At 43.5% G+C, this 20,216-nt stretch overlaps 1 protein-coding gene across 1 annotated transcript in view; it reads right to left on the reverse strand.

Annotated features, from left to right (window-relative positions):
* Positions 1-20,216, reverse strand: part of LOC139414522 (transmembrane protein 45a) — a 45,865-nt gene that overhangs the window by 24,380 nt on the left and 1,269 nt on the right. The window contains exon 2 of the mRNA XM_071162419.1: positions 6,150-6,369. Within this exon, the coding sequence (XP_071018520.1) occupies positions 6,150-6,351 (202 nt within the window). The 5' untranslated portion in view covers positions 6,352-6,369. The remainder of the gene's footprint in view (positions 1-6,149; positions 6,370-20,216) is intronic.

Genomic DNA, 20,216 nt, shown 5'->3' on the forward strand with positions numbered 1-20,216 from the left:
CAGCGAATATTCCAACTCTGGCAGTGTGCCCAGACTGCTGCGGAGTACACCCTGACCTTCCGGACCGTGGCAGCCTCCAACAGATGGAACCAACCGGTGCTCTGCACCCTATTTCATAGAGGACTGCGTGTGGAGGTCCAGACAGAGTTGGCATACAGGGACAGCAACCTTTCCTTGGCACTCATCGCAATGGCCACCCGTCTGGGCAACCTACTTTAGGAGCGCCGGCAACTCCTTCGTCCCTCGTCCTCCACCTTTGGCCGTCTCAAGGCAGAGCCTGAACCCATGGAGATAGGGGTCATACACTTCTCTGCGGCAGAGCATCGTCACCAGAGACGGCTGGGGCTGTGTTCCTATTGCGGTCAGATGCGGCACCAGCTCCAGCTGTGTCCTGTGTCGTCTGGGGCAATGGGATTGCCCCGTGATCATCCGTCTCCCAGGATAGTCGTGAATATTCCTTCATCATCGTTTTCCGACAAACCCTTCCTGGTTCCCTTCACTGGCTGGCTGTCCCTCGTCTGTTATCTCTACAGCTCTAGTGGACTCCAGTGCCACAGGGAATTTCATTGACCCCCGTCTCCTCCCTGAACATCACTTCATACCAGCTTTCCACTCCTTTTCCAGTCCAAGCCCTGGATAATCGACCAATGGAATCCAGCACTATCACGCACATCACAGCCCAACTCACCCTCACTCTCACCATGGGGCCCTTGCACCAAGAAAGCCTTCCCTTCCTCATCATCACTACACCCGTTCACAAAGTCATCCTCTGCCTCCCATGGCTCCAACGTCATAACCCCACCAATACCCTGGTCGAGGATGAAAATCACAGCCTGGGCACCAGGATGCTGGAAGACCTGCTTTCCCTTACCTTGTGGTTCCACGTCGGCTGAGAGTCCTGTAGGTACCCTCCAGCTCATCATTCCGTCCTACAGTATCATTGGCCCCATGTTTTGGGACGTAGATGAGGATATTGGCCAGCTTCTGGAGCGGGAACCCGCACCTGCTACCTGCCCTCCTGAGCGCATCTACGTCCCCACGGGAGTGAGGGATCGGCTGTTGACCTGGGCACACACATCCCTCGCCGCTGGACACACAGGTATCACCCGCACCATTCAATTAATCTCCGCTAAGTACTGGTGGCCCACCTTGGCACAGGATGTCGCCTGCTATGTCAATTCATGCTCCGTATGTGCACAAAAAAATATCCCCGGCATGCTCCAGCAGGAAAACTCATCCCCTTCCCGTGCCTCAGCGGCCTTGGTCCCATCTGTCCATGGATTTTGGTACTGATCTCCCGCCGTCTGATGGTTTCACCACTATTATGGTTGTTGTGGACATATTCTTTAAATCCTCCCATTTTATCCCTCTCTCTGGTCTCCCTACCGCTTTCCAGATCACTGAGGCAATGTTCCAGCTGGTCTTCCGGCACTATGGCCTTCCAGAGGATATCGTCTCCGACGGTGGCCCTCAATTCACATCACATGTAGGCCATTTTGTTCTTTTTATTTAACCAGGTTGAGAACAAGTTCTCCTTTACAACTGTGACCTGGCCAAGATAAAGCAAAGTAGTGCGACACAAACAACAACACAGAGTTACACATGGAATAAACAAACATACAGTCAATAACACAATAGAAAAAAATCTATATACAGTGTGTGCAGATGAGGTAAGATTAGGGAGGTAAGGCAATACATATGCCGTAGTGGTGAAGTAATTACAATTTAGCAATTAAACACTGGAGTGATAGATGTGCAGAAGATGAATGTGCAAGTAGAGATACTGGGGTGCAAAGGAGCAAAAAAATAAATAACAATATGGGGATGAGGTAGTTGGATGGGCTATTTACAGATGGGCTATGTACAGGTGCATTGATATGTGAGCTGCTCTCAGTTGATGCTTAAAGTTAGTGATGGAGTCTCCAACTTCAGTGATTTTTGCAATTCGTTCCAGTCATTGGCAGCAGAGAACTGGAAGGAGAGGCGGCCAATGAAGGAATAGGCTTTGGGGGTGACCAGTGAAATATACCTGCTGGAGCGCGTGCTACGGGTGGGTGCTGCTATGGTGACCAGTGAGCTGAGATAAGGCGGTGCTTTACCCAGCAGAGACTTGTAAGATGACCTGGAGCCAGTGGGTTTGGCGACGAATATGAAGTGAGGGCCAGCCAACGAGAGCATACAGGTTGCAGTGGTGGGTAGTATATGGGGCTTTGGTGACAAAACGGATGGCACTGTAATAGACTGCATCCAATTTGCTGAGTAGTGTTGGAGGCTATTTTATAAATGACATCGCCGAAGTCAAGGATCGGTAGGATAGTCAGTTTTACGAGGGTATGTTTGGCAGCATGAGTGAAGGATTCTTTTTTGCGAAATAGGAAGCCGATTCTAGATTTAATTTTGAATGGGAGATGCTTAATGTGAGGCTGGAAGGAGAGTTTACGGTCTAACCAGACACCTTGGTGTAACGCTCATTCCTTCGACGATAAATGTGAATCCGACCATCAACCCTGGAGTGAAGAGCACATTTTGCCAGTCCTGTTTGGGCCACCGATGGTGGGTTTGTGCCCATAGACGACGCTGTTGCCGGTGACCTTACAACAGGTCTACAAGCTCTCAGTCCAGCCTCTCTCAGCCTATTGCGTACAGTCTGAGCACAGATGGAGGGATTCCTGGTGTAACTCGGTAGTTGTTGTTGCCATCCTGTACCTGTCCCGCAGGTATGATGTTCGGATGTACCGATCCTGTGCAGATGTTGTTACACGTGGTCTGCCACTGCGAGGATGATCAGCTGTCCATCCTGTCTCCCTGTAGCGCTGTCTTAGGCGTCTCACAGTGCGGACATTGCAATTTATTGCCCTGGCTACATCTGCAGTCCTCATGCCTCCTTGCAGCCTAAGGCACGGTCACACAGATGAGCAGGGACCCTGGACATTTTTCTATTGGTGTTTTTCAGAGTCAGTAGAAATGCCTCTTTAGTGTCCCAGGTTTTCATAACTGATCTTAAATACCTACCGTCTGGAAGCTGCTAGTGTCTTAACAACAGTTCCACAGGTGCATGTTCATTAATTGTTTATGGTTCATTGAACAAGCATGGGAAACAGTGTTTAAACCCTTTACAATGAAGATCTGTGAAGTTATTTGGATTTTTACAAATTATCTTTGAAAGACAGGGAGTTTGTGTATGCGACCAATACAATTTGATTTGACGCCATATACAGTGGGGAGAACAAGTATTTGATAACCTGCAAAGTCGGCAGTGTTTCCTACTTACAAAGCATGTAGAGGTCTGTAATTGTTATCATAGGTACACTTCAACTGTGAGAGACAGAATCTAAAACAAAAATGATGATTTTTAAGCAATTAATTTGCATTTTGTTGCATGACATAAGTATTTGATACATCAGAAAAGCAGAACTTAATATTTGGTACAGTAACCTTTGTTTGCAATTACAGAGATCATATGTTTCCTGTAGTTCTTGACCAGGTTTGCACATACTGCAGCAGGGATTTTGGCCCACTCCTCCATACAGACCTTCTCCAGATCCTTCAGGTTTCGGGGCTGTCGCTGGGCAATACGGAATTTCAGCTCCCTCCAAAGATTTTCTATTGGGTTCAGGTCTGGAGACTGGCTAGGCCACTCCAGGACCTTGAGATGCTTCTTACCCACTCCTTAGTTGCCCTGGCTGTGTGTTGTGTGGAAGACCCAGCCACGACCCATCTTCAATGCTCTTACTGAGGGAAGGAGGTTTTTGGCCAAGATCTCGCGATACATGGCCCCATCCATCCTCCCCTCAATACGGTGCAGTCGTCCTGTCCCCTTTGCAGAAAAGCATCCCCAAAGAATCATGTTTCCACCTCCATGCTTCACGGTTGGGATGGTGTTCTTGGGGTTGTACTCATCTTTCTTCTTCCTCCAAACACGGCGAGTGGAGTTTAGACCATAAAGCTCTATTTTTGTCTCATCAGACCACATGACCTTCTCCCATTCCTCCTCTGGATCACCCAGATGGTCTTTGGCAAACTTCAGACGGGCCTGGACATGCGCTGGCTTGAGCAGGGGGACCTTGCGTGCGCTGCAGGATTTTAATCCATGACGGAGTAGTGTGTTACTAATGGTTTTCTTTGAGACTGTGGTCCCAGCTCTCTTCAGGTCATTGACCAGGTCCTGCCGTGTAGTTCTGGGCTGATCCCTCACCTTCCTCATGATCATTGATGCCCCACGAGTTGTGATCTTGCATGGAGCCCCAGACCGAGGGTGATTGACCGTCATCTTGAACTTCTTCCATTTTCTAATAATTGCGCCAACAGTTGTTGATAAACTTGGGAATTCATTTTTCCATCGATGAAAGCAAGCTATCCTGAGGCAGCAAATCAGACCCAAACCACGATGCCCCCTCCACCATACTTTACAGTTGGGATGAGGTTTTGAAATTGGTGTGCTCTCCACACATACTGTTGTGTGTTCCTTCCAAACAACTCAACTGTTGTTTCATCTGTCTACATAATATTTTATCAGTAGCGCTGTAGAATATCCAGGTGCACTTTTGCAAACTTCAGACGTGCAGAAATTATTTTTTTTGGACAGCCGTGGCTTCTTCCATGGTGTCCTCCCATGAACACCATGCTTGTTTAGTGTTTTATGCATCGTAGACTTGTCAACAGAGATGTTACCATCTCTGTTGACAAGTCTTTAGCTGGCACTCTACGATTCTTCTTAACCTCATTGAGCATTCTGCGCTGTGCTCTTGCAGTCATCTTTGCAGGACGGCCACTCATAGGGAGAGTAGCAACAGTGCTGAACTTTCTCCATTTATAGACAATTTATCTTACCGTGGACTGATGAACATCAAGGCTTTTAGAGATACTTTTGTAACCCTTTCCAGCTTTATGCAAGTCAACAATTCTTAATCTTACGGCTTCTGATATCTCTTTTGTTCAAGGCATGGTACACATCAGGCAATACTTCTTGTGACTAGGAAACTCACATTTTGTGAGTGTTTTTTGTAGGGCAAGGCCACTCTAACCAACATCTCCAATCTCATTGATTGGACTCCAAGTTAGCTGACTCCTGACTCCAATTAGCTTTTGGAGTCATTAGCCTAGGGGTTCACACACTTTTTCCAACCTACACTGTGAATGTTTAAATTATGTATTCAATATAGAAAAGAAAAATACAATAATTTGTGTGTTATTAGCTTAAGCATACTATGTTTGTCTATTGTTGTGACTTGAAGAACAGATGAAATTTGATGACCAATTTATGCAGAAATCCAGGTAATTCCAAAGGGTTCACATATTTTTTCTTACCACTGTATATCATACTTGTTATGTTTCTACTTTACAGACATATATTTTCATTAGTAGTAGTAGCTATCATAATCTGTAGTGGACAAACCAGTTTACATGTAAAATATATAAGTTTACCAAACGTTTAAGTAATAGTAAAATATTTTTAACAAAAGAGAATCATATCAAAAGTGAGCATCTCATTGTGTTTATATGAACACGTATTGCAATGTGAAACATGTATTTCAAGATTAAATACTGACTAAGTTGAATGAAAAAGTAACTGTATAATTTTGTGTGTTGCACGTAGTCAATTGGAAATGTTGGGCCTCCCGAGTGGTGCAGCGGTCTAAGGCACTGCATCGCAGTGTTGAGGCGCCACTACAGCCACAGGTTCGATCCCAGGCTGTGTCACGGCCGGCCGTGACTGGGAGACACATGGGGTGGCACACAATTGGCCCAGCGTCGTCTGGGATAGGGGAGGGTTTGGCCGGGGTCTCATTGTGCTGTGGCGGGCCGGGAACCTGCAAGCTGATTCGGTCGTCAGTCGGACGGTGTTTCCTCCGACACATTGGTGCGGCTGGCTTCCGTGTTAAGCGAACAGTGTGTCAAGAAGCAGTGTGGCTAGGCAGGGTCGTGTTTCGGAGGATGCATGGCCCTCGACTTTCACCTCTCCTGAGTCCGCAGGGGAATTGCAGAGATGAGACAAGATCAGAACTACCAATTGGATATCCCGAAAAAAGGGGGGAAAAAATGTGCCTTTTTGATGATCTGTTTTGAGTTTTGTACTAAGTGTTGTGAAAATTGCATCAAAGTGATTAAAAAAACCATATAACGTGGATGCTCAGGGTGTTGATGCTCACCAACCACGGAGAAGAAGAGGGTGACTGATCCCTCGATGACTTCCAGGCGGCGCTGTGTGGATCGGCTGGCCAGGCGGGTGGAGGTGGAGCCCAGACTCTTGTTCCTGAGGGTGGCGTACCATAGAGAGTACTTTCCTGCCCACCACAGACCCGCGATCAGGAAGAAACTACCCGGCAATGCATGGCCCTTAAAACTACCCATAATCCTTCACTGGAATACCTGGAACACAGAGAGAGGGGACGGACGGTCATCTGGTGATGAGAAAAGTATCTTATTCTTAGATTGGGTAACAAGAAATGTGGTGTTAAAGTGGTTCAAACTTTTTATAATCCCGTACCCCTTCAAACATTCAAACTCCAGCTGCGTACCCCCTCTAGCACCAGGGTCATTACACTCTCAAATGTTGTTTTTTTGCCATCATTGTAAGCCTGCCACACACACACTATACGATACATGTATTAAACATAAGAATGAGTGTGAGTTTTTGTCACAACCCGGCTTGTAGGAAGTGACAAAGAGCTCTTATAGGACCAGGGCACAAATAATAATAATCAAGAATTGTAACAACTTTCATTAGAAGAAGGTGAAGACCAAGGTGCAGCGTGGTACGTGTTCATATTATTTATTCTGACGGAACACTGAATTCAAACTAACAAAAATAATAGCCTAAACAGTTCTGAAAGGTGCAACAAACACTAAACAGAAAATAACCACCCACAACTAACAGTGGGAAAACAGGCTACTTAAGTATGGTTCTCAATCAGAGACAACGAAAGACAGCTGTTCCTGATTGACAACCATACCCGGCCAAAACATAGAAATACAAAACCTAGACATACAAACATAGAATGCCCACCCACATCACACCAAACAAAAAATAGAAACATACAAAGCAATCTACACTCAGGGCATGACAATAATGTTGCTCTTCATTTAACCATCTTACATATAAAACATTAGTTGTTCATCAAAAAATTGTGAATAACTCACCACAGGTTAATGAGAAGGGTGTGCTTGAAAGGATGCACATAATTCTGCAATGTTGGGTTGTATTGGAGAGAGTCTCAGTCTTAAATAATTTTCCACACACAGTCTGTGCCTGTATTTAGTTTTTATGCCAGTGAGGGCTGAGAATCCACTCTCACATAGGTACATGGTTGCAAAGGGCATCAGTGTCTTAACATCGCGATTTGCCAAGGCAGTCCAATCCAGAAATCTGGCAGTGGCTTCTGAATAAATTCAATTTTCACAGAACTGCTTGTTGCAATTTCGATGAGGCTCTCTTGTTCAGATATCGGTAAGTGGACTGGAGGCAGGGCATGAAAGAGATAACGAATACAGTTGTTTGTGTCATCCGTTTCGGGAAAGCACCTGCGTAATTGCGCACCCAACTCAGGTGCTTCGCTTTATCACATTTGACATTGTCCGTAAGCTTGAGTTTATTTGCACACAAAAAATCATACAATGATGGAAATACCTGTGTGTTGTCCTTGTTAATGCAGACAGAGAAGAACTCCAACTTCTTAATCATATCATTGCATAGTGCAGAAAATACACGAGAGTTCAGGGGCCTTGCTTTAACAAAGTTAACCATTTTCACTGTAGTGTCCAAAACGTCTTTCAAGCTGTCAGGCATTCCCTTGGCAGCAAGAGCCTCTCGGTGGATGCTGCAGTGTACCCAAGTGGCGTTGGGAGCAACTGCTTGCACGCGTGTTACCACTATGTCTCCCTGTCGCTTTTGCGCCATCAGTACAGATACCAACACATCTTGACCATCAAAGTCCATTTGATGTCACAAAACTGTCTAGTACTTTAAAAAATATCATCTCCTGTTGTCCTGGTTTCCAGTGGTTTGCAGAAGAGGATGCCTTCCTTAATTGACCTCCCGTAAACGTAACGAACATATACCAGGAGCTGTGCCAAGCCCGCCACGTCTGTTGACTCATCCAGCTGTAACGTATAGAATTCACTGGCTTGTATGTGAAGCAGTAATTGTTTCAAAACATTTCCTGCCATTTCACTGATGCGTCGTGAAACAGTGTTGTTTGAAGAAGGCATTGTCTGTATAGTCTTTTTGGTATTTTCCCCCAGCATTGTCCCAGCTATATCCGTGGCAGCAGGATGAATGAAGTCCTCCACAATAGTATGGGGCTTGCCTGTCCTAGCCATTCGGTAGCTCACCATATAAGACACTTCTAGCCCCTTCTTATTAATGGTATCTGTTGCTTTTATACATGTCTTACTACTCGAAAGTCAAATAGTAATTTGTGGCTAGCATTGGATGTGCTCGTGGAAGCAGAACAACTTGTGTCATCGACAGGTGCAGGTGTAGGACTGCTGATAGTAGAAGTACTACCAGTAGAGCTGGTATGTGTCTCTATGGATGCGGGCCTTACATTTTTTAACCATTCATCCATTTTCGAGCAAACGGAATGAGCAACAGCTACGTTCGGCTACAAACGGACCGTTAGTGGAATTCCCGCAAGAGAGTAATGGTTAATGTGATTGGATGTTCATTATTTGACTAGGCTACCTGTATTTGACATTGTGTTGTTATTTCGCTGAACACTAGATGGTTTAATTAGATTTTTGCCAGTGAAACGAGGCTACTCAGGCGAGAAAAAAACCTCTCCCAAATGTATTGCCCCGTTGGAAAATCTAAACGGACTGTTTGAAAATGGGATTTAATCACATTTTTATTTGGTGTACCCCCAAAGGCATTGTGTGTACCCCAGTTTGAGAATAGCTGCTATAGATAGACATTGGTATTAGCAGTACGGCCACTCATTCAGTAACTGTTGAGAATTGTTTGTGTTGTAGAAGAATGACATTCAAGCATGCTTCTCCTGAGCATCTAAGCATGTCGATAATGGGAAATACCAAATAGTCAGGAGACCAGAACCAAACAGCTCTGTTAAAGGAGACCAGAACCAAACAGCTCTGTTAAGCCCCCAAATCACTCATCTACACCTGGGCAGGTGAAAAAACAGAGGAACTTCGAAGCTGGCTCACTTCTGGTTGGGTGGAGGCTACTGGGTGGCTCCACCCACCCAAGAAGACTCCAGGCTATAATCGCTGCCAAAGGTGCTTCAACAAAGTACTGAGAAAAAGGGTCCAAAATGATTTTGACCAAAATCTGTTTTTGCATAGTCATTATATGGAGTATTGTTTGTAGATTAATGAGGGGGAAAACAATTTAATACATTTAAGAATAAGTGTAATGTAACAAAATGTGGAATAACTAAAGGGGCTGAATACTTTCCGAATGCACTGTATGTCTCTGGATAAAGAGATCCCAGTCATTCAACCGCAGCATATCTATTAATTGGTCGATTTACATCTCAAACAGCCTGAGTCTTTCATCCTTTGTTCCCTTGAATGAATATAATTAGTTGAGAGACAGACAGATTTAGCAGAAGCTGATAAACAAGAGGAAAAACAAACTCATGGACTAGACTCTGTACACAGTAAAACTACTGATGGACTAGACTCTCTACACAGTAAAACTACTGATGGACTAGACTCTCTACACAGTAAAACTACTGATGGACTAGACTCTCTACACAGTAAAACTACTCATGGACTAGACTCTCTACACAGTAAAACTACTCATGGACTAGACTCCACACTCTAAAACTATTCCATTAATTATGTTCAACATAGGAGGGCCATGCACAGGAAGTAGCTCTTTCAGTTTATTATTCGGAATAGGGACCAGTAGGCAACTGGAAGGTTTAGAGGCCATTACTTTTTCTTTATCAATCTGTCAAGAGATATAGTATTACAAAACTTGAGTGTCTCCCTTGATCCCAGGTCCTGGCAGTGTTGTGCAGACTCAGGACAACTGAGTTGTGGAGAAATAAGCAGATTTAAAGAGGAGTCTAATGATCATGATCTTTTCGTCAAAGAAGTTGATGAATTTATCACTCCTGAAGTGAAGGGTATCCTCTCTTGGGGAATGCTGCTTTTTTAGTTAGCTTTACGACAGTATCTAACTACATTTTGGATTGTTCTTATTCTCCTCAATTATGTTGGAAAAGTAGGATGATGGAGGAGCAGCGAGAGTTCTTCGATATTGGTACTGTCTTTCCAAGCTAGTCAGATGCCATTTCCATTCCAAGTTTCTCGAAGCGTGCTTCATAGCTCTGGTATTTTCTGTATACCAGGGAGCAAATGTAATTACATTTTTAGGGTGTGTGACTGTATCTAGGGTATTACGCACGGTTAAATTTAGATCCCCAAATGGGTGGTAAACAAATTTTTGTACTCAGACGTCCTTGGGTAGGTGGAGGGAGTCAGGAAGGGCATCTAGGAATCTTTGGGTTGTCTGAGAATATTTAGCATGGCTTTTGATAATCCTTGGTTGGTGTCGGAGCAGATTATTTATTGCGATTGCAAACTTAATAAAATGGTGGTCTGATAGTCCAGGATTATGAGGAAAAACATTTAGATCCACAATATTTATTCCACGAGACAAAACTAGATACAGGGTATGACTGATCCAGGATATGACTGTGCCCACACGTAGGTCCGGAGCCATGTTGAACAAAACCCACTGAGTTGATGATGGCTCCGAAAGCCTTTTGGAGTGGGTCTGTGGACTTTTCCATGTGAATATTGAAGTCCCCAAACATTATAAATGCTATCTGCTATGACTACAAGGTCCAATAGGAATTCAGGGAACTCAGTGAGGATCGCTGTATATGGCCCAGGAGCCCCGTAAACAGTAGCTATAAAAAGTGATTGAGTAGGCTGCATAGATTTCATGACTACAAAACTAAGACGTTGGTAAATTCTGTTAAATGCAGAGTTTTGATTTACATTTTTATTAAAAGTAAAAAACCTTATCTTATTGATTTAGGCTAACCCCTGACTTAGTCAGCCAGATGTGGTGATAAACAGCTATTATTTTCAGCTGTTCATGTGCTGACTACCTAGCATTAGGCTTTGATCTCTTTAGTGGCGTGGAGCTTTTGCTTATGGACAGTTTATTGGAGCCTGTTCCTGATGGAGCCTGTGATATCTGTTCCTGTTGGAGCCTGTGATATCTGTTCCTGTTGGAGCCTGGGATATCTGTTCCTGTTGGAGACTGTGATATCTGTTCCTGTTGGAGCCTGTGATATCTGTTCCTGTTGGAGCCTGTGATATATGTTCCTGATGGAGCCTGTGATATCTGTTCCTGTTGGAGCCTGTGATATCTGTTCCTGATGGAGCCTGTGATATATGTTCCTGTTGGAGCCTGTGATATCTGTTCCTGTTGGAGCCTGTGATATCTGTTCCTGATGGAGCCTGTGATATCTGTTCCTGTTGGAGCCTGTGATATCTGTTCCTGATGGAGCCTGTGATATCTGTTCCTGATGGAGCCTGTGATATATGTTCCTGATGGAGCCTGTGATATCTGTTCCTGTTGGAGCCTGTGATATCTGTTCCTGTTGGAGCCTGTGATATATGTTCCTGATGGAGCCTGTGATATCTGTTCCTGTTGGAGCCTGTGATATCTGTTCCTGTTGGAGCCTGTGATATATGTTCCTGATGGAGCCTGTGATATCTGTTCCTGATGGAGCCTGTGATATCTGTTCCTGTTGGAGCCTGTGATATCTGTTCCTGATGGAGCCTGTGATATCTGTTCCTGTTGGAGCCTGTGATATCTGTTCCTGTTGGAGCCTGTGATATCTGTTCCTGTTGGAGCCTGTGATATCTGTTCCTGTTGGAGCCTGTGATATCTGTTCCTGATGGAGCCTGTGATATCTGTTCCTGATGGAGCCTGTGATATCTGTTCCTGATGGAGCCTGTGATATCTGTTCCTGATGGAGCCTGTGATATCTGTTCCTGTTGGAGCCTGTGATATCTGTTCCTGTTGGAGACTGTGATATCTGTTCCTGTTGGAGCCTGTGATATCTGTTCCTGATGGAGCCTGTGATATCTGTTCCTGTTGGAGCCTGTGATATATGTTCCTGTTGGAGCCTGTGATATCTGTTCCTGTTGGAGCCTGTGATATCTGTTCCTGATGGAGCCTGTGATATCTGTTCCTGTTGGAGCCTGTGATATCTGTTCCTGATGGAGCCTGTGATATCTGTTCCTGATGGAGCCTGTGATATATGTTCCTGATGGAGCCTGTGATATCTGTTCCTGTTGGAGCCTGTGATATCTGTTCCTGTTGGAGCCTGTGATATATGTTCCTGATGGAGCCTGTGATATCTGTTCCTGTTGGAGCCTGTGATATCTGTTCCTGATGGAGCCTGTGATATATGTTCCTGATGGAGCCTGTGATATCTGTTCCTGTTGGAGCCTGTGATATCTGTTCCTGATGGAGCCTGTGATATCTGTTCCTGATGGAGCCTGTGATATCTGTTCCTGATGGAGCCTGTGATATCTGTTCCTGATGGAGCCTGTGATATCTGTTCCTGATGGAGCCTGTGATATCTGTTCCTGATGGAGCCTGTGATATCTGTTCCTGATGGAGACTGTGATATCTGTTCCTGTTGGAGCCTGTGATATCTGTTCCTGATGGAGACTGTGATATCTGTTCCTGATGGAGCCTGTGATATCTGTTCCTGATGGAGCCTGTGATATCTGTTCCTGATGGAGTATTATTGACTGTATGTTTTGTTTATTCGATGTGTAACTCTGTGTTGTTGTATGTGTCGAATTGCTACGCTTTATCTTGGCCAGGTCGCAGTTGCAAATGAGAACTTGTTCTCAACTAGCCTACCTAGTTAAATAAAGGTGAAATTTAAAAAAAAATGTAAACAGCATTTTTTTTTTTTTTTTTTAATTAAACAAGATAAAAAAATTCAAAACGTTATACACTACACAAGCCTAAGATCACCATGTTCAATGCCGACCTTTGGCTGGAGTGCTGTAAATCTCGCCGCCATTGGACTCTGGAGCAGTGGGAATGCGTTCTCTGGAATGATGAATCACGCTTCACCATCTGGCAGTCCGAAGGACAAATCTGGGTTTGGCAGATGCCAGGAGAGTGCTACCTGCCCACCTGCATAGTGCCAACAGTTTGGTGGAGTAGGAATAATGGTCTGGGGCTGTTTTTCAAGGTTCGGGCCTCTTAGTTCCAGTGAAGCGAAATCGTAACGCTACAGCATACAATGGCATTCTAGACGATTCTGTGCTTCCAATTTTGTGGCAACAGATTGGGGAAGGCCCTTTCCTATTTCAGCATGACAAAGCCCCTGTGCACAAAGTAAGGTCCATACGTAAATGGTTTGTCGAGATCGGTGTGGAAGAACTTGACTGGCCTGCACAGAGCCCTGACCTAAACCCCATCGAACATCTTTGAGATTAATTGAAACGCAGACTGCGAACCAGACCTAATCGTCCAACATCAGTACCCGACTTCATTAATGCTCTTGTGGCTGAATTGAAGGAAGTCCCCTCAGCAATGTTCCAACATCTAGTGGAAAGCCTTCACAGAAGAGTGGAGGCTGTTATAGCAACAAAGGGAACACCAAGTCCATATTAATGCTCAAGATTTTGAAATTAGATGTTTCGACGAGCAGGTGTCCACATACTTTTGGTCATGTAGTGTACTTAAATGTCCAAAAAGGAAAGAGACATTTTATATGATGTTCACCCTCTGGATACAATAAATCGGCTATGTGAAATTTGCACAAAATACTTTCAACAAATGTATTATTTTAATATTTATTTATGTATTGATATTTTATTATATGTAGCCTAACTGTTTAACCCAACCAGGATACCGTTTGAGTTCTGTTGGTTATAACCCAACCAGGATGCCGTTTCTATTGAGTTCTGTTGGTTAAAACCCAACCAGGATACCGTTTCTATTGAGTTCTGTTGGTTAAAACCCAACCAGGATACCGTTTGAGTTCTGTTGGTTATAACCCAACCAGGATGCCGTTTCTATTGAGTTCTGTTGGTTATAACCCAACCAGGATACCGTTTGAGTTCTGTTGGTTATAACCCAACCAGGATACCGTTTGAGTTCTGTTGGTTAAAACCCAACCAGGATACCGTTTCTATTGAGTTCTGTTGGTTAAAACCCAACCAGGATACCGTTTCTATTGAGTTCTGTTGGTTAAAACCCAACCAGGATACCGTTTGAGTTCTGTTGGTTAAAACCCAACCAGGATACCGTTTCTATTGAGTTCTGTTGGTTATAACCCAACCAGGATGCCGTTTCTATTGAGTTCTGTTGGTTAAAACCCAACCAGGATACCGTTTGAGTTCTGTTGGTTAAAACCCAACCAGGATACCGTTTCTATTGAGTTCTGTTGGTTATAACCCAACCAGGATACCGTTTGAGTTCTGTTGGTTAAAACCCAACCAGGATACCGTTTGAGTTCTGTTGGTTAAAACCCAACCAGGATACCGTTTCTATTGAGTTCTGTTGGTTATAACCCAACCAGGATGCCGTTTCTATTGAGTTCTGTTGGTTATAACCCAACCAGGATACCGTTTGAGTTCTGTTGGTTAAAACCCAACCAGGATACCGTTTCTATTGAGTTCTGTTGGTTATAACCCAACCAGGATGCCGTTTCTATTGAGTTCTGTTGGTTATAACCCAACCAGGATACCGTTTGAGTTCTGTTGGTTAAAACCCAACCAGGATACCGTTTCTATTGAGTTCTGTTGGTTAAAACCCAACCAGGATACCGTTTCTATTGAGTTCTGTTGGTTATAACCCAACCAGGATACTGTTTGAGTTCTGTTGGTTATAACCCAACCAGGATACCGTTTCTTTTGAGTTCTGTTGGTTAAAACCCAACCAGGATACCGTTTCTATTGAGTTCTGTTGGTTATAACCCAACCAGGATACTGTTTGAGTTCTGTTGGTTATAACCCAACCAGGATACCTTTTCTATTGAGTTCTGTTGGTTACAACCCAACCAGGATACCGTTTCTATTGAGTTCTGTTGGTTAAAACCCAACCAGGATACCGTTTCCATTGAGTTCTGTTGGTTATAACCCAACCAGGATACCGTTTCTATTGAGTTCTGTTGGTTACAACCCAACCAAGATACCGTTTGAGTTCTGTTGGTTATAACCCAACCAGGATGCCGTTTCTGTTGAGTTCTGTTGGTTACAACCCAACCAGGATACCGTTTCTGTTGAGTTCTGTTGGTTATAACCCAACCAGGATACCGTTTCCATTGAGTTCTGTTGGTTATAACCCAACCAGGATACCGTTTCTATTGAGTTCTGTTGGTTACAACCCAACCAGGATACCGTTTCTGTTGAGTTCTGTTGGTTACAACCCAACCAGGATACCGTTTCTGTTGAGTTCTGTTGGTTATAACCCAACCAGGATACCGTTTCCATTGAGTTCTGTTGGTTATAACCCAACCAGGATACAGTTTCTTTTTAGTTATTTTGGTTAAAACCCAACCAGGATACCGTTTCTATTGAGTTCTTAATCATGGTCAGATTAATCCTGTCAGTCTTTTCACTAGCCCATATCATGGTCAGATTAATCCTGTCAGTCTTTTCACTAGCCCATATCATGGTCAGATTAATCCTGTCAGTCTTTTCACTAACGCATATCATGGTCATATTAATCCTGGCAGTCTTTTCACTAGCCCATATCATGGTCAGATTAATCCTGTCAGTCTTTTCACTAGCCCATATCATGGTTAGATGAAACAAAAATAGATCTCTTTCACAAGATGTGTTTTTAATTAATTTCTGAAAATAGATATATATGGCATTTTGGAATTAAACTCTTCTGTCCACCATTATCCTTGTTGTTCCTCCCCTGTTCAGATGATTAACCTGTAGTCTGTCAGGTGCTTGGTACCACAGTTGTTCAGCTCTGCTGTCGCAATGTTTTCCAGCATTCAAACATCCATCGTTGCTCCCTGTACAGATAAATAAAGTACTACTGTAACAACATCGTAAATATTAGCATGGTTTTAAAGATTGACTGTGAGTATGACATGCCAGGGTGAGTTATAAGGATTTATGAACCTGTTGAATTACTACATGAGCTGCCCTTTGGCTCTTGCAGGAGCAGCTTGGTTTAGTCTGTTTTCAAAATGTTTTCAATACATTTAATACAATAAAGTATTTATGCTGCGGTAGCTTATGTGTCGGGGGGGCTAGGGTCAGTCTGTTATACCTGGAGTACTTCTCCTGTCTTATCCGGTGTCCTTTGTGAATTTAAGTATGCTCTCTCTAATTCTCTCTTTCTCTCTCTCTTTCTCTCTCTCGGAGGACCTGAGACCTAGGACCATGCCTCAGGACTACCTGGCCTGATGACTCCTTGCTGTCCCCAGTCCACCTGGCCGTGCTGCTGCTCCAGTTCCAACTGTTCTGCCAATGGAACCCTGACCTGTTCACCGGACGTGCTACCTGTCCCAGACTTGCTGTTTTCAACTCTCTGGAGACAGCAGGAGCGGTAGAGATACTCTTAATGATCGGCTATGAAAAGCCAACTGACATTTACTCCTGAGATGCTGACTTGTTGCACCCTCGACAACTACTGTGATTATTATTAGTTGACCATGCTGGTCATTTATGAACATTTGAACTAGAGGTCGACCGATTAATCGGAATGGCCGATTTTTGGACACCGATTTAGCCGATAATTTTTTTTACAAAATTTACACCATTATTTAATCTTTATTTAACTAGGCAAGTCAGTTAAGAACACATTCTTATTTTCAATGATGGCCTAGGAACAGTGGGTTAACTGCCTCGTTCAGAGGCAGAACGACAGATTTTCACCTTGTCAGCTCGGGGGATCCAATCTTGCAACCTTACAGTTAACTAGTCCAACGCAATAACGACCGTTGCACTCCACAAGGAGACTGACTGCCTGTTACGCGAATGCAGTAAAACAAGGTAAGTTGCTAGCTAGCATTAAACTTATCTTATAAAAAACAATCAATCATAATCACTAGTTAACTACACATGGTTGATAATATTACTATATATTATCTAGCGTGTCCTGTATAATCTGACTGAGCATACAAGCATACAAGTATCTAAGTATCTGACTGAGCGGTGGTAGGCAGAAGCAGGTGCGTAAACATTCATTCAAACAGCACTTTCGTGCGTTTTGCCAGCAGCTCTTCGTTGTACATCAAGCATTGCACTGTTTGACTTCAAGCCTATCAACTCCCGAGATGAGGCTGGTGTAACCGAAGTGAAATGGCTGGCTAGTTAGCGCGCGCTAATAGTGTTTCAAACGTCACTCGCTCTGAGCCTTGGGGTGGTTGTTTCCCTTGCTCTGCATGGGTAACGCTGCTTTGATGGTGGTTGTTGTCGTTGTGTTGCTGGTTCGAGCCCAGGGAGGAGCGAGGAGAGGGACGGAAGCTATACTGTTACACTGGCAATACTAAAGTGCATATAAGAACATCCAATAGTCAAAGGTAAATGAAATACAAATGGTAGAGAGGGAAATAGCCATATAATTCCTATAATAACTACAACCTAAAACTTCTTACCTGGGAATATTGAAGATTCATGTTAAAAGGAACCACCAGCTTTCATATGTTCTCATGTTCTGAACAAGGAACTGAAACGTTAGCTTTCTTACATGGAACATATTGCACTTTTACTTTCTTCTCCAACACTATTTTTGCATTATTTAAACCAAATTGAACATGTTTCATTATTTATTTGAGGCTAAATTGATTTTATTGATGTATTATATTAAGTTAAAATAAGTGTTCATTCAGTATTGTTGTAATTGTCATTATTACAAATAGATTTTAAAAAATTGTCCGATAAATCGGTTTAGGCTTTTTTGGTCCTCCAATAATGGGTATCGGTATAGGCGTTGAAAAATCATAATCGGTCAACCTCTAATTTGAACATCTTGGCCATGTTTTGTTATAATCTCCACCCGGCACAGCCAGAAGAGGACTGGCCACTGATGTAAGAAGGGATATATAAATACATTTGATTTGATTCAAATATAATTTGTTTAGTCTGTTTTCAATACATTCAGACAGGCTTTGTTTGGTCTGTTATCAATACGTTCAGACAGGCTTTGTTTAGTCTGTTTTCAATACGTTCAGACAGGCTTTCCTCCAAACACGTCAGTATATGAGCTGAGTGTCTGTGAGGCACAGCTGTGTTATCCCTGATCCTCTGCTAATCATCCTCTAACACACCGTCTCCATGGTGATGATGAGCCCAATCACTCCTCCACACCACTTTAGAGGGGTGACTGTGATTGGTTGACAAGGTATTTGGTGTTTGTGTCACACCCACACAACAACAACAGGATGCTCATTCTGACAAGGGTGTGTCTACAGTATATCATGAGGATAATGAACTCGTAAACCGGGTTAGAATAAATAACCTCAGGACCATACCAGAATCCTGAACGAGGCTGATACAACATCACCTATGATTTATATAATGATTGTTTGGTTGATTGACCTACCAATTATTTAGAGTGAGCGAGATCCCCACCAATAGAGCCTGTACCAGAGTCTGAGTCTGTTTAAAGCAGGAGTCATACAGAGCAACATGACCATAAAGACACACAGCAACACTGTTGCTACCCAGACAGTCTGCCAGGCTACTGGGTATCAAGGTTGATCCAATATACACTGTTGCTACCGAGCCAGTCTGCCAGGCTACTGGGTATCAAGGTTGATCCACTATATTGTGTGGTAGTAACCTAAATACCATTCATATTGTGTGGTAGTAACATACAGTGCATTCAGAAAGTATTCAGACCCAATGACTTTTTCCACATTTTCCATGTTAGCACATTTAAACAAAATAAAAGATTGAAATATCACATTTACAGAAGTTCAGGGTTCAAGTCCGGGCTCCGGCTGGGCCACTCAAGGACATTCAGAGACTTGTCCCGAAGCCACTCCTGCGTTGTCTTGGCTGTGTGCTTAGGATCGTTGTCCTGTTGGAAGGTGAACCTTCACCCCAGTCTGAGGTCCTGAGCGCTCTGGAGCAGGTTTTCATCAAGGATCTCTCTGTACTTTGCTCCGTTCATCTTTCCCTCGATCCTGACTAGTCTCCCAGTCCCTGCCCTGAAAAAACATCCCCACAGCATGATGCTGCCACCACCATGCTTCATCGTAGGGATGGTGCCAGGTTTCCTCCAGACGTGATGCTTGGCGTTCAGGCCAAAGAGTTCAATCTTGGCTTCATCAGACCAGAGAATCTGAGAGTCCTTTAGGTGGCTTTCGGCAAACTCCAAGTGCCTTTTACTGAGGAGTGGCTTCCGTCTGGCCACTACCATAAAGGCCTGATTGGTGCAGTGCTGCAGAGATGGGAGAAACTTCCAGAAAGAAAGATGAACCTTGGAGCTCTGTTGAGGGGCAGAATGACAGATTTGTACCTTGTCAGCACGGGGGTTTGAACTTGCAACTTTCCAGTTACTAGTCCAACACTCTAACCACTAGGCTACCCTGCTGCTATGAGTCTCATAGCAAAGGGTCTGAATTCTTATTTAAATAAGGTATTTCTGTTTTGCACCAATTTCTAAAAACCTGTTTTCGCTTTGTCATTATTGGGTATTGTGTGTAGATTGATAAGGATTTTTAGAATGAGGCTGTAGCGTAACAAAATGTGGAAAAGGTGAAGGGGTCTGAATACTTTCTGAATGCACTGTAAATACCATTCATATTGTGTGGTAGTAACCTCAAATGGTCACATACGTGTTTAACAGATGTTATTTTGGGTGTAGCGAAATGCTTGTAACCTAAATACCATTTTTTGACTAAGGCATTGGAATTTCACACTATCTTAAGCATACATTATCGACCCTTCCTTATTCCCCATGGAATCCCCTCTTCATGGTAAACCTCTGCTTTCAAAAAGCATATCATTTTACTCTTCTGGGTAAAACTCTGCTATCACTGGCCACGTTTACATGCGAACATATATCTCATTTACATAGTATAGTATAGTATAGTATAGTTTCGGGATATTGTTGTATTCTGTTTTTGAGTTTACACATATCCCGTTTACAATAACCCAAAAAGGTTTGTATTCCGGTTATGAGAAACCCTGATAAGATACCTGGGATATGGTGATCTTAGACAGGTTACTGTGGCATGTCAACATCTTATCCCCTATACTGTCTGCGCATGCTCAGTTTCGCATAAATT

Source organism: Oncorhynchus clarkii, chromosome 1, assembly GCF_045791955.1.
Source record: "Oncorhynchus clarkii lewisi isolate Uvic-CL-2024 chromosome 1, UVic_Ocla_1.0, whole genome shotgun sequence".
NCBI lineage: Eukaryota > Metazoa > Chordata > Actinopteri > Salmoniformes > Salmonidae > Oncorhynchus > Oncorhynchus clarkii.